We start from the raw sequence: 14,616 nt of genomic DNA, 5'->3' as shown, positions 1-14,616 counted from the left end.
CCACTTTGATTTAGATCATTTGCTCGAGCATGGATGTAGATTGTTCTCCTGTTCAATTGTGTTTCCAAGAAACACTGTCAAATGGAGACATTTGATTAGGCCTACCTGAAATAAGTTGAACACAGAGGCCAATGATGGACGGAAGAAGACACTCTCCTCCGCATTTATTAGGCCATTTTAAACACTTCCACTGCTTGCACGGAGCTGACCACGCACCTATTGACGTTAGGTTATTGTGTGTTACGTAAAACCTTTTTTGTAATTGATGTTCTAAAAATGTACCATGAGGTGAAATTAATAAAATACAGAATATAAACATTGCCTACTTTCACAAGACTCCGCCTGGTGTTTATGATGTTTGCCACAAGTCCAGAGGATCATGCGACCCTGCGCTCAGCTTTCACTGAATGAGCTTGGCCTCGCGGTGGTGTCTTCAGCCAATTGAGTCTCGAGGCCTAAAAATGGGGCTTAATCTCGTGCTGCCTATTTGGCACTTTGATTGATGCTGCACTCCAGTCGGCAAGGCTGCCAGAGCCAAAAGGGAAGAAGAAAAAAACAGACAATCGCTTTTAGTATAGCCTCACTCTCACACACTTACACTCTCACAAACACGCACACACACACACACACCCACACACACACATATTAGATAACGACTGGAGCGAGAGCTGAAGACGTTTTAAAGGTCCAAGATAAGGCGCGCGGCGTGGAGCACCTCTGTACCTCGCGGGGGGCTCGCGGGGGCCATGGATCATATTGGAGCGCATCTCCAGCACATTCACGCGGAGCCCATCAGCTTTGGGATCGACCACATCCTTAACAATGTGGACCAAAGCTGTATGCTCGGCGGTCGGATGCCCGAGCCGGACTATAGCCTCGGCTGCGTCGTCAGCACTGCCTACAACACCATGACTAGTAACTTCACCGGCAACAACTCTGGATATAACGGCAACGCATGTGGGGTCGTCAATCTGAGCGGCACCTATAACATGAACATGGGGATGAACGTCAGTGGGAATAACGTTAACGCAGCTGGAGTCATCCGTGTGCCCGCGCACCGGCCTCTGAACAGTGGACACTCGTCCATCCCCTGCGGCATGTCCACGATGCCAGGCTCGATTAACAACCTGACGGGATTTACATTCCCCTGGATGGAGAGTAACAGAAGATACACCAAAGACAGGTTCACAGGTAGACCATCTCTATAATGCACATACAATGTAGTGTGTGTGTGTGTGTGTGTGTGTGTGTGTGTGTGTGTGTGTGTGTGTGTGTGTGTGTGTGTGTGTGTGTGTGTGTGTGTGTGTGTGTGTGTGTGTGTGTGTGTGTGTGTGTGTGTGTGTGTGTGTGTGTTGCCATGCTTTTTGTTTCTGATAGAATGGGTCATTGAATGCACTTAGGCTTAGTTGTTGTCTTCTGATGCACTCAGCTTAGAAAACAATCGATTATAAATCAGTCTACTGCTGTCTACTACGGATTCTTCTTAACACGCTGTGTAATTTCATACCATTTTAGTTGATAAACACCAATGCATTTGACTTATGTTACTAGTCTATGTATCTCACAAGAAGCACCTACAATCAACGTTGATTTAAAGATAATCAAAGTATAGCATCTGCATGTTATCGAAATAGTCGAAATGTAGCCCCCTCCATTATTACAAAAATGGCTACAACAAATATAACATCTTATGCATCCTTGTTTCTCATTTCTCGGTGATTTAAAAGGAAAAATTATCCTTCAAGCTGACATTTTAAAAGTTCACTTAACGATAGGCTATAGTATTTGGGGCTTTTTAATTGTATGTTGTTGTTTTTTACACTAAATGTTTCTGCAGTCGGAAGGGCTGGATAATGCATCTGCCAGAATCTGTGTGGTATTAACGTAACATCAAGTGTTTTCCTCCCACCTGCATCATCTTGTTTTTGGACTGGACAGCGGGTGCCTAATCAATAGGGTATATTATCATCCAGGGCTGTATCAGAGTGCATTATGAACAATTGGATGTTTGGTCTAGCCTAGCATTTGAATTGCAGTTCTTTATTTGAAACCTGTAATCGCCCCCTCTCTGTCTGACGTTGCTTGAACTTTCTTCGCTGCGCTGTTGTTGCTATTTTGCTGATTTTGCTGCTTGCTTTCGCCCCTATCTATCCGTCTCCCAATCCAGTGGCGCTCTCACCCCTCACTGTAACACGTCGTGTAGGTCACCCGTACCAGAACCGGACGCCCCCCAAGAAGAAAAAGCCCCGGACGTCTTTTACTCGCCTGCAGATCTGCGAGCTGGAGAAACGCTTTCACCGACAGAAGTACCTGGCTTCCGCAGAGCGAGCGGCTTTGGCCAAGGCCCTCAAGATGACTGACGCACAAGTCAAAACATGGTTCCAGAACAGAAGAACAAAATGGAGGTGAGATTACTGATGCTAATTTGTAGATTACATTTAAGGTATAAAGTGTCCTCTCCATGATTTGTTTGTGTGTGTGTTTTAGCAAAATTGCTGCTTTTATGTATAACATGGGCTATTTATTTACACTCCAAGAAGGCTATATAAACCCACCAAAAAGAGATTGGGAGACGGATAGATTTTACAAATATTAACTATATCTAGGCCTATTATATGCCGCAAATTCATTTGAGCGTACTCGGTCTTGAATATGGGATAAATAATTGTGTGCATTTGTTAAAACTATATACAAAAATCCCATCTCCCTGCTTCAAATGAACATTTTACAGTCTACCCCAGGTCGTCAATTGTATTTTTTATTGACGTTTTCGATTGCAAACCTTTGCAATTCATTGAATTAATATTGTCTCGCGACAGTCAAGGAAACTATTGTGATTCTTATAATGAGTGGTTTAAAATTAAAGTACAATTCAGTGGCAACTTACTATATCCTATATCCTATCCTAACCTAAAGGATAATGCTTTCCCTTATATGTCTACTCTTTTAAAGTGAAACGTTTCTTTAATCTTTCGAAATAATGTCATTTCAGTCATTTCTTTAAATGGTCTTTAAAGCTATTTTCAGATGAAACATATCGTGCATAAAAGGAGAAGGCCTGTTTGGCCACACATTTTACGCTTTGAGATAGAGGATCTTTTCCTTGGCCTATCTACTGAAGAAGTTAAATACATCTCTGGAGATTGGATTTTAGAAAAAAAAAAACAACAAAACAATCAAGGAATACAAATATTATGTATATAGGCCTAAGAGTAAGTATGAAGTCAATGGGAGAACATAATAGAAACATCTGAAGAAACATTTCTGCGACATCAGACGAAGACTAAACGAATTGACAAAACGTTATTTATTTTCACATAGGCTATTGTTGGCTGTGAAAATGTCATACTATATGTGGGAAATTTGCATTTGGATATCAGCTTTTAGCCTATCGGTTAATAATGCTTAGCCAAGCAATCTAGCCTACATTAGGTAAATGTTGTCTAGCAATTTGTTATAGTCTATAATCATACTTGATAAACGTGTTTAAATTCATCCAGAAGACATTCACTTTGCGTCAAAATGTAATGTGCATAGGCTTGTTATGATCTATAATGACGCAGCCTATTTTGGATAGAATTTCCCACTGATGCCTCGGTGTCTCTCTTGTGTCTCCGGTGTTCCAGGCGGCAGACAGCTGAGGAGAGAGAAGCAGAGCGACAGCAGGCCAACCGGATCCTCCTGCAACTCCAACAGGAGGCTTTTCAGAAAACGATCAACCAACCGGCAAACCCGGACCCGCTCTGCCTGCATAACAGCTCCCTGTTCGCGCTTCAGAACCTCCAGCCATGGACTGAGAACACCGCCAGAATCAGCAGCGTGTCCGCCTGCGAATAACAAACTCGGACCGCTTTTCTTTTCTCTTCTTTTTGAAAGTGAGTGGAGTCATAGCGAACAACTTTTTAAGATCATCAACTTGAAAAGTATGACTCAAGAGGACCTGGATTTATCTGACTGCCTCAAAAAAGGTTTAGGTTGAAAGCATGGAGTGAACAAGGAACTCATAGCCACCGGAAGTAAGGGGTGCTGAGGGTGCTGCTGAGAGTGCTGCAGCACCCCCTGATAAATCATAATTAAATACACATATATACATATACATACACATACATACGTATATATATATATATATAAAACCACCAATATATATAAAATCACCAAATTAGTGCACTGGTCCTTAATGACTCCTGTATGAGTGGAGAGAAATAGTCGTTAGCGCGGGGATATATTTTCTTTCTCAGCACTCCCACCCGGAAAAATCTTCCTGTAGCCATGCACGAGTCCATTAGCAACGTGCTTTTTGAGGACTGGGTAATAGTTCAGCTTATCTGCCTGCTTTTAGGTGATAACATTTTTAGCAGTTGTATTTATATTCATTTTTCAATAAAACATAATCCAGTTCTAACTATGAACTAAGACTATAGCTAGATTGATTCAAATAAGTGAGCACTTCTTTTAGCACTTTTCTCCTCGAGGAAAACTTTTACATATTCATTCATACCTGATCATTTGAGGAATAGGCCTAATTCAAGAAAAATGTATTGGTTTAAAAAATATTCATTTGGTGGTATAGATTCACTAGCCTGCCTGTGTCTCATATATCAACTGTTTATATTGATAGCGATGGTTATGAATTTCTTTTAGCAGTTATGCAGCCCCTTTATCTCTTTACAGGGAAGAATCCGTGACAAAAGGTTGAAATGTACCACCTCATCAAGTTTCTGTTATAAATGATTCATTATCTTTTACCTCTTATCACATTACACAAGCACTTACTAATTTGGATTATACTTTATTGCACTCTACTATTTACCTGGTATTTGCAGAAATTAGGTTATACAGTTGCCTGATAATTATCCAGTATTATTTGTTGTCTTTGTCTTTCAAACAAGCACAATGGTAGCAATATTAATATGGCCTTGAATTTGTTGAAGTGTAAATGTATTGTTTTTTCGTTAAGTAGCCTATCCATTGTTACTACATGATGTAATTTCTTAATAAATACCAGGTAAACAGCTGAATTATGACTGTAAAATAAGGTGTTATTCGTTCAATTTTCTTGTAGTCTATAATCCTATAATCATTTCAGTTATGTTGATCCATTTATACGTATAATGACAGGTTAGAATTATAAGGCCATATGAAATATTTTTTTAAAGAATTAATACAGCAGTGTTGTACTTTGTGTATTTGTCATATTTTGTTTTAAACCAATGATCGTGCATCATGGAGTGCATTGAGTGAACTACATTGCTGTGTATGGGACAACTGATGACCAAAACCCTCTTTGACTATAGGAACCATCCCTGATATACCTGCCCTCTATTAGTCAATACCAGACCTTTATAATGGCTGTTTCCAGGAAGTGTTTGATACTGGTTGCATGATCATGATGAATGTCTACATTTTGGAGTATGCAGCTGTGTATTTTGTGTGTTAGTTAACGTTCATTGCAACTGTAAAGTGTGTGTATGTGTGTGTGTGTGTGTGGAGTTGATCGTATCCAGCTGTAGGACAGTGTGTTTGTGAGTTAGTCCAGGGCAGGGCCTCTCCCTATGGTCAAAAAGGAATGTAGGGTAGAATTGCCTCATCTACTCGGAAATATCAGCACTGCAGCGTCACTTAAGTGGCTTTCCCAAAACTCCTGAAATTCTTAAACCGAGCAGGCATGATGGCTTTCAGTTTTTTCATAGCCCTCAATGGAAAAAGGTGGTAAAAATGGCTGAAAATTTAAAAGAAGTGGACAAGTGCAGTGAGCGGCAGATTGAGGGCTTAATATGTAAGCAAGCATAACATCTTCCATTTTTTTTCGTTGTCCTCAGTCTTTTCAGTTTTAGTTTGATCAGTATTCTTTATTTATGGTTTTATTAAATTACAGTTATTTTGGCTTGTTTTATGCCATCAAATACAGTTCCTGCATGCATTTCATTACTGATGCAATATGTTATTGCATTTCCACCAAGTGAGCGTTTACTGTTTGTTTTGTCTGCCACAATTCAGTTGCAACTCCACAATCTAACAACATTCGTATATCTTGACACAGCCACAAATAATGTTCAGTTCTTGTGTTACTGTTATTATTTTTCACCCTCTTTTGTACCGTATGAAATATGTAAATTTCCACAAACATGTTCTACGTTTGATCTCACTGCGCTTTGCTTCCTTATGATCTGTAATGCTGCAATGCATTCATCACTACACAAACACCAAATTAGCATTAACCAGGACTCACAGCTTAGTATCCTGTTTACGGCACAGTAATGTATGATTCTGCCACAGTAACTCACAGAAGCCCATGCATTTTTATTCACCACCAGGGAAATAAAGCAGTATATTCTTAACATCATCAATAAGAAGTTGAAACATAAATATCAATAAACCGATCTCTGTCATGTCCTTAATTGCTACAATTAATTTGCAATGAATCCTATTGCTCTATGAAAATGATTGTATGAGTCAAATTAGCTACAGTGTAATCTGTTCTTGGTTTTACACACAGATGAATCACTGTACCATTCAATGCCATTGTTTAGCCTTTGTCTCTGAATTTGAAATGGATGAAAGGAGCGAGTTTTTTTTTCTCATTTTGAACTGCATGCAAAATCAATTGTCTATTGCAGACTTTATCCTGCAATCATTGTTTAATCATATTCTTGAACAGAATATGGCAATTTGTATGTTCAAATTTTTTTATTAAATGATTCATGATTTTGTATTTGATAAATATTTGGCTCCATTAGTTCCCTTGTTTAACATATAAGATGAGACAAAACCATGTCCACAAAAGAAAATGAAAGCTGCTGTATCCCAATTTTTAACAAGTTATTTTCTCGTCTAAACCTATTTATTTAACTAGGCAAGTCAAGTCACTTAAGAACAAATTCTTATTTACAATGACAGCCTAGGAACAGTGGGTTAACTTCCTTGTTCAGGGGCAGAACGATAGATTTGTAACTTGTCAACTCTGCGGATTAGATCTAGCAACCATTTCGGTTACTTGTCCAAAGTTCTAACCGCTAGGCTACCTGCCGCCCGATCCTATAGGAACACTGATCGGTGGATTGATTAAGTTATACCATACTTCTTTCACACTTTACATCACACTTTACACTTTTGTGATAAATGATCCAAGGAAAGGGAGAGACTGAGATTAACTCATGATAAATATTATTATTATTATTATTTTTTTTTTACAAATTGTTCGGTTCTTTCAACCTGTGCATGTCACAAATGGTCATGTCAACCAAAATACACTTTATCACACATGTATACACTTTTTGAGGAGAATGATAGACCCGTGAACTTTCCCACATACATTGATAACTATCCCTCCATGGTGATATTATCTCACGTTCTGCATCCAGAAGACATGATGATGAAAGCACTTACACAGGGACCGGTGGTGGTCGTTTGTGTTGTGATGGCGACTCGGCTCCATCTGATTGACCCACACCCTGTACTTTAGCTCGCCCTGGTGACCATACGTAGTTACTACAAGTTCGATTTCTGTCGCAAGATGATGACTTTTCATACGTCATTAAAGCTTGCCAAAACACCAGAACATTTTGTAAATAACTGTTTGACCATCTTTCTAAACGAGCGAGTGTATCTAACGGCAATCAACATGTCTCTACTAAGCGTCTGCGCTTCTGCATCGAAACGTCTTGTGACCCAAGGGTTATTCGTGGAATCTGCTTTTACAGGTGCGTGTCTTAACTCGAAGAAGAGTGTTGCGTCTCAAGGCTTAGCGTGCACATGATGGCTATAGTTACCGTTAGCAAGGTAAACAACATAAAATCAACGTTTATTTGTCACGTGCAGGTGTAAACAGTACAGTGAAATGCTTACTTGCAAGCTGTTCCTCAACAATGCAGTAAATTCTACACACGATAAATAAGGAAAGTACACATGAGAACGAAAGAAATCAACTCAGGGATACTTGTGGTGACAGTTGAGGTAAAGCTCAAGGATGAGCGGAAGGTAGGTTGATGTGCCTATCCCTAAAAAATGTCAACTATGGAGCAAATGCATTCCGTTGCATTTTCATGTGGGGCATAAGGGCATTAGCTAGCCCAATAATGGACGAAAGGAGCCTAACGTTACTCCCTTATAGTCCAAGGACCTTACATTTTCTGTTTACAAGCGAATTGGCTCTGACAGCCAAATACTCCATCTAAACGTGAATCGATTCTCTTTCATATCACATCAAAATAATTTCACAAATGCTAAATATATACATAATATACACTGTTTTAACAGTTGCAGCCTACAGTATTTTTTTTGTGACAAGTTCAACATGTGTCTGGTTTCCATATTCTGTTTACACACAGGTATTTTAGAGACGCAGATAGATGTGTCCCTGTATTAATTAGCTATCTTCCTGTCTGTTTTCCTTAAACTAGCGCTGGAAATATGGCAGTGTAGGCACCCTAACCCCATGAATAGGTTAGGCATTCGCTAGCTACTGCAGTGGCATAACTTAAAGATGCACTCCGGGAATCTTTAAGAACAACAAATCTGTAACGTATCATACAAATTGGAAAATGTGTCGTAACATATCACACGAAATGGATGATGTAGTACACAATTGGATGGAGTAGTACCCAAAAAACGGGGACTCGTTTTGGCTCGTGAGCACCACTTTCAAAACTACTGCCTGAAATTATACAATAGTTTGAGAGTGCATCTTTAAAAAAAAAAAAAAAAATGTTGAATATTGCCAGACCTAAACACTGATAGAGAAACTCAACACATACTTTCTGAACAAATTCGACCACACTGTAAACATTCAGTATGATTCTCAAACAAGCACAGCTCAGCAAAGATGCCACAGTCTCGACACACCTTCAGGCTAAGCTCCCACCTGAACATATCTAAGAAGTACTTTTATACTCTTCACATGTTCCCCACTAATTAGGGTACCCTGGGAGTAGGAAATTCAGAGAGGATTTGAACACTGTTCAGTTTCCCGCTTCCCACAAGCACATTAATCCCCCAATTATGCCTTGTTAAATCAAACTTTGTCTGGTAGTATTATGATGTACCCTGGATTGTCCCTGTGTTTAAATGTGTTATTGTTGTTGTGTTATTATTGCAAATAAATACATAAATAAAAGGGTACCCTGGGAAACAGAGACCAAAACTATGGATTCTACATTGTCACATATACATAATTTGTTTACAAATTACCAAGATATTGATACCCTTCTCAAGCCACCAATCATTTTGTGTTGATATGTCAAAATGTCAACACAAATTCATCTTCTAGGTGAGGTATGAAGTTGTTAATAGTTTTTCAATGTAATTTCAGCAAGCAATGACACCCACCAACTCCGATTGTTCTGAGATTGTTTCTGTGAATAGAGACAGATACGATTGGCATTCCTGAAACATTATTTTGTTGAACTTTCATTTTATCTTGGAGAAATTACGCTAATTGATTGCACCCGAATTGTCTATTTTCATTTTATAGGATTGAGATCATATTCAATAAATATAGTACCCAACATCTTATTTGGACCATTTATTTATTGAACGTCTGAATCCTATAGATTAAAATGGCCAACTTGAGTGTAATCAATTAGTTTATTTTCTCAGAGATCAAATTATATGTCAACAAAATAATGTTTCAGGAATGCTAATCATATCTGTTACTAACTACAGAAACGATTTCAGAACAATCTGACATGGTGGGTGTCAATCCTTTTCCTTGTGCTTTTTGAGGTGGAATGACCTAATGCATCAGATGTGATGTGGCTCTCTTGTGTAAAGGATACTTGCGGACAGCCAGTGGAGCAGTGAAGGACAAGGAGCCACTGCGCAAGGCCAAAACCCCCCAGGGCCGCTTCGACATGAATGATGAGAAGACCAAGGATCCCCTTGAAAGTAGGATAAACTATTTTCACTATGTTGCTGTTGAAGTCGGAAGTTTACATACACCTTAGCCACCTCAGTTTTTCACAATTCCTGACATTTAATCCTAGTAAAAATTCCCTGTCTAGTTCAGTTAGGATCACCACTTTATTTTAAGAATGTGAAATGTCAGAATAATAGTAGAGAGAATCATTTATTTCAGCTTTTATTTCTTTCATCACATTCCCAGTGGTCAGAAGTTTACAATGCACTCAATTAGTATTTAGTAGCATTGCCTTTAAATTGTTTAACTTGGGTCAAACATTTCGGGTAGCCTTCCACAAGCTTCCCACAATAAGTTGGGTGAATTTTGGCCTATTCCTCCTGACAGAGCTGGTGTAACTGAGTCAGGTTTGTAGGCCTCCTTGCTGGCACATGCTTTTTCAGTTCTGCCCACAAATGTTCTATAGGATTGAGGTCAGGGCTTTGTGATGGCCACTCCAATACCTTCACTTTGTTGTCCTTAAGCCATTTTGCCACAACTTTGGAAGTATGCTTGGGGTCAATGTCCATTTGGAAGACCCATTTGCGACCAAGCTTTAACATCTTGACTGATGTCTTGAGATGTTGCTTCAATATATCCACATAATTTTCCTGCCTCATGATGCCATCTATTTTGTGAAGTGCACCAGTCTCTCCTGCAGCAAAGCACCCCCACAACATGATGCTGCCACCCCCGTGCTTCATGGTTGGGATGGTGTTCTTCGGCTTGCAAGCATCCCCCTTTTTCCTCCAAACATAACGATGGCCAAACAGTTCTATTTTTGTTTCATCAGACCAGAGGACATTTCTCCAAAAAGTATGATCTTTGTCCCCATGTGCAGTCGCAAACTGTAGTCTGGCTTTTTTATGGCAGTTTTGGAGCAGTGGCTTCTTCCTTGCTGAGCAGCCTTTCAGGTTGTGTCGATATAGGACTCATTTTACTGTGGATATAGATACTTTTGTACCTGTTTCCTCCAGAATCTTCACAAGGTCCTTTGCTGCTGTTCTGGGATTGATTTGCACTTTTCGCACCAAAGTACGTTCATCTCTAGGAGACAGAACGCGCCTCCTTCCTGAACGGTATGACGGCTGCGTGGTCCCATGGTGTTTATACTTGCATACTATTGTTTGTACAGATGAACGTGGTACCTTCAGGCATTTGGAAATTGCTCCCAAGGATGAACCAGACTTGTGGAGGTCTACAATTTTTTTGTTCTGAGGTCTTGGCTGATTTCTTTTGAGTTTCCCATGATGTCAAGCAAAGAGGCACTGAGTTTGAAGGTAGGCCTTGAAATACATCCACAGGTACACCTCCAACTGACTGAAATGATGTCAATTAGCCTATCAGAAGCTACTAAAGCCATGACATAATTTTATGGAATTTTCCAAGCTGTTTTAAGGCACAGTCAACTAAGTGTATGTACACTTCTGACACACTGGAATTGTGATACAGTGAATTATAAGTGAAATAATCTGTCTGTAAACAATTGTTGGAAAAATTACTTGTGTCATGCACAAAGTAGATGTCCTAAACGACTTGCCAAAACTATAGGTGGTTAACAAGAAATTTGTGGAGTGGTTGAAAAACAAGTTTTAATGACTCCAACCTAAGTGTATGTAAACTTCCGACTTCAACTGTACCTTCTAGGATGCTCCATTGCCTTTCACACTGTAATTATTCCCCATTGATTTTCCAGAGTTCCCTGATGATGTGAACCCAGCCACAAAGGAGCAGGGGGGGCCACGGGGCCCAGAGCCCACACGCTACGGGGACTGGGAGAGGAAGGGCCGCTGTGTCGACTTCTAGTTTCAATACCTGGTATATTACACATGCGATGTGGACATACCTTAGCTATAACTTATGTATCTATATCTTTGGACTGTCGTGCAAGAGACCAGGAACGGTCCACCATACGGAATCAGGCTTAATAATTATTTCCCCCCCGAACGACACAATCTGATGACCGTTCAACAGACTCCATGTGTATGAATTTGAAAAACAGTCTCTCTTATATTGTGTTCCTTTGTTGAAATGTATGATGATGACGTAGTGAATGCTTGTCATGGTTATTGCTTCCTGTACAGAAATTTGAATGTTGTGAATAAAATAAAACATTTCTGGAAAATACCCTGGCATGTAATTATTCCCCATTAAAGAGAGTTATCTACAATGCCTGATGCCTCTGATCGTCAGTATTCCTACATTAGCCCATGTCTCGTCACTCCACTACCTTTGTCATACCTGGCTCTCGGTTGTTTATCGATTTTATTCTATACGTACTGTACAGAACCACTCCTGCTCACCAACACTCAACAGGCAGAAACCTGACATCCTGACCTAACCGGCTCTTCTACGTCTTGTTGTCTGGGACGTCCTGTAACATCCACTGAACAAAAATATAAACGAAACATGTAAAGAGTTGGTTTCATGAGCTGAAATAAAAGGTCCCAGGAATGTTCCATATGCACAAAAAGCTTATTTCTTTAATTTTGTGCACTAATTTGTTTACATCCCTGTTAGTGAGCATTTTTCCTTTGCCAAGATAATCCATCCACCTAACAGGTGTGGCATATCAAGAAGCTCATTAAACAGCATGATCATTACACAGCTGCACCTTGTGCTGGGGACAATAAAAGACCACTCTAAAATGTGCAGTTTTGTCACACAACACAATACTGTGCAATTAGCATGATGACTGCAGGAATGTTTACCAGAGCTGTTGCCAGAGGATTGAAAGTTAATTTCTCTACCATAAGCTGCCTCCAATGTAATTTTTTAGAATTTGGCAGTATGTCTCACAAGCCTCACAACCGCAGACGTATGGCATCGTGTGGGCGACCAATTTGCTGATGTCAACGTTGTGAACAGAGCGCCCCATGGTGGCGGTGGGGTTATGTTATGGGTAGGCATAAGCTACGGACAACGAACACAATTGCATTTTATCAATGGCAATTTGAATGCACAGTGATACCGTGACCGAGATCCTGAGCCCCACTGTCGTGCCATTCATCTGCCGCCATCATCTCACGTTTCAGTATGGTAATGCGCGGCCTCATGTCGCAAGGATAATTCCTAGAAGCTGAAAATGTCCCAGTTCTTGGCCTGCATACTCACCAGACATGTCACCCATTGAGCATGTTTGGAATGCTCTGGATCGATGTGTACACAGTGTGTTCCAGTTCGCAATATCAAGCAACTTTTCACAGCCATTGAAGAGGAGTGGGACAACATTCCACAGGCCATAATCAACAGTCTGATCAACTCTATGCGAAGGAGATGTGTCGCGCTACATGAGGCAATTGGTGGTCACACCAGATACTGACTGGTTTTCTGATCCAAGCCCCTACCTTTTTTTAAGGTATCTGTGACCAACAGATGCATATCTGTTTTCCCAGTTAGGGCCTAATGAATTTATTTAAATTGTTGGTATTTTTGGTATTTTATTAGGATCCCCATTAGCTGTTGCAAAAGCAGCAGCTACTCTTCCTGGGGTCCACACAAAACATGAAACATGACATAATACAGAACATTAATAGACAAGAACCGCTCAAGGATAGAACTACTTCACACGTAGCCTACATATCAATACATACACACAAACTATCTAGGTGAAATTGGGGAGAGGTGTTGTGCCGTGAGGTGTTGCTTTATCTGTTTTTTTTAAACCAGGTTTACTGTTAATTTGAGCAATATAAGATGGAACCGAGTTCCATGCAATAATGGCTCTATGTAATACTGTACGCTTTCTTGAATTTGTTCTGGATTTGGGGGACTGTTTAAAGACCCCTCGTGGCATGTCTGGTGGGGTAAGTATGTGTGGAATGGATGGCGGACGCGTCACAAGTCCTCAACTGGCAGCTTCATTAAATAGTACCCGCAAAACACCAGTCTCAACATCAACAGTGAAGATTCGACTCCGGGTTGCTGGCCTTCTAGGCAGAGTTCCTCTGTCCAGTGTCTGTGTTCTTTGCCCATCTTAATCTTTTCTTTTTATTTTCCAGTCTGAGATATGGCTTTTTCTTTGCAACTCTGCCTAGAAGGCCAGCATCTTCACAGTTGACGTTGAGACTGGTGTTTTGCGGGTACTATTTAATGAAGCTGCCAGTTGAGGACTTGTGAGGCGTCTGTTTCTCAAACTTGTCCTCTTGCTCCGTTGTGCACCGGGGCCTCCCACTCCTCTTTCTATTCTGGTTAGAGCCAGTTTGCTCTGTTCTGTGAAGGGAGTAGTACACAGCGTTGTACAAAATCTTAAATTTCTTGGTAATTTCTCACATGGAATAGCCTTCATTTCTCAGAACAAGAATAGACTGACGAATTTCAGAAAAAAGTTCTTTGTTTCTGGCTATTTTGAGCCTGTAATCGAACCCACAAATGCTGATGCTCCAGATACTCAACTAGTCTAAAGAAGGCCAGTTTCATTGCTTCTTAAACCATAACAACAGTTTTCAGCTGTGCTAACATAATTGCAAATGTTTTTTTTTATGATCAATTAGCCTTTTAAAATGATAAACTTGGATTAGCTAACACAACGTGCCATTGGAACACAGGAGTGATGGTTGCTGATAATGGGCCTCTGTACGCCTACGTAGATATTCCATTAAAAAATCAGACGTTTCCAGCTACAATAGTCATTTACAACATTAACAATGTCTACACTGTATTTCTGATCAATTTGATGTTATTTTAATGGACAAAAAAATTGCTTTTCTTTCAAAAACAAGGAC

General features: G+C 40.0%; 2 protein-coding genes across 3 annotated transcripts; both read left to right on the top strand.

The window, feature by feature from the left end:
- The first annotated feature begins 417 nt into the window (after nucleotides 1-417).
- Nucleotides 418-6,717, top strand: LOC106576912 (T-cell leukemia homeobox protein 1-like). Of its 2 annotated transcripts, none has more exons than XM_014154445.2 (3): nucleotides 418-1,191; nucleotides 2,168-2,405; nucleotides 3,627-6,717. In XM_014154445.2, exons 1-3 carry the CDS (start codon nucleotides 747-749, stop codon nucleotides 3,835-3,837), a joined length of 894 nt encoding a protein of 297 aa, XP_014009920.2. In that variant the 5' UTR covers nucleotides 418-746; the 3' UTR covers nucleotides 3,838-6,717. The 2 variants fall into 2 exon arrangements, with proteins under 2 accessions (XP_014009920.2, XP_014009921.2); XM_014154446.2 differs by having other exon boundaries at nucleotides 426-1,191; nucleotides 2,204-2,405.
- Nucleotides 6,718-7,526: 809 nt separating this feature from the next.
- sdhaf4 (succinate dehydrogenase complex assembly factor 4) lies at nucleotides 7,527-12,019 on the top strand. The gene is made up of 3 exons (XM_014154012.1): nucleotides 7,527-7,700; nucleotides 9,769-9,882; nucleotides 11,589-12,019. Exons 1-3 carry the CDS (start codon nucleotides 7,622-7,624, stop codon nucleotides 11,696-11,698), a joined length of 303 nt encoding a protein of 100 aa, XP_014009487.1. The 5' UTR covers nucleotides 7,527-7,621; the 3' UTR covers nucleotides 11,699-12,019.
- Nucleotides 12,020-14,616: the final 2,597 nt, after the last annotated feature.

This window comes from Salmo salar, chromosome ssa18 (genome assembly GCF_905237065.1).
Source record: "Salmo salar chromosome ssa18, Ssal_v3.1, whole genome shotgun sequence".
NCBI lineage: Eukaryota > Metazoa > Chordata > Actinopteri > Salmoniformes > Salmonidae > Salmo > Salmo salar.
This window is presented reverse-complemented; position numbering and strand designations above follow the sequence as displayed.

Coding starts and splice junctions, on each gene's coding strand:
- LOC106576912 (XM_014154445.2), top strand. CDS start 747: ATGGATCATATTGGAGCGCATCTCCAGCACATTCACGCGGAGCCCATC. Junction 1,192..2,167: donor CACCAAAGACAGGTTCACAG/GTAGACCATCTC, acceptor CTCCCAATCCAG/TGGCGCTCTCACCCCTCACT. Junction 2,406..3,626: donor AACAGAAGAACAAAATGGAG/GTGAGATTACTG, acceptor CCGGTGTTCCAG/GCGGCAGACAGCTGAGGAGA.
- sdhaf4 (XM_014154012.1), top strand. CDS start 7,622: ATGTCTCTACTAAGCGTCTGCGCTTCTGCATCGAAACGTCTTGTGACC. Junction 7,701..9,768: donor CGTGGAATCTGCTTTTACAG/GTGCGTGTCTTA, acceptor TCTTGTGTAAAG/GATACTTGCGGACAGCCAGT. Junction 9,883..11,588: donor GACCAAGGATCCCCTTGAAA/GTAGGATAAACT, acceptor TTGATTTTCCAG/AGTTCCCTGATGATGTGAAC.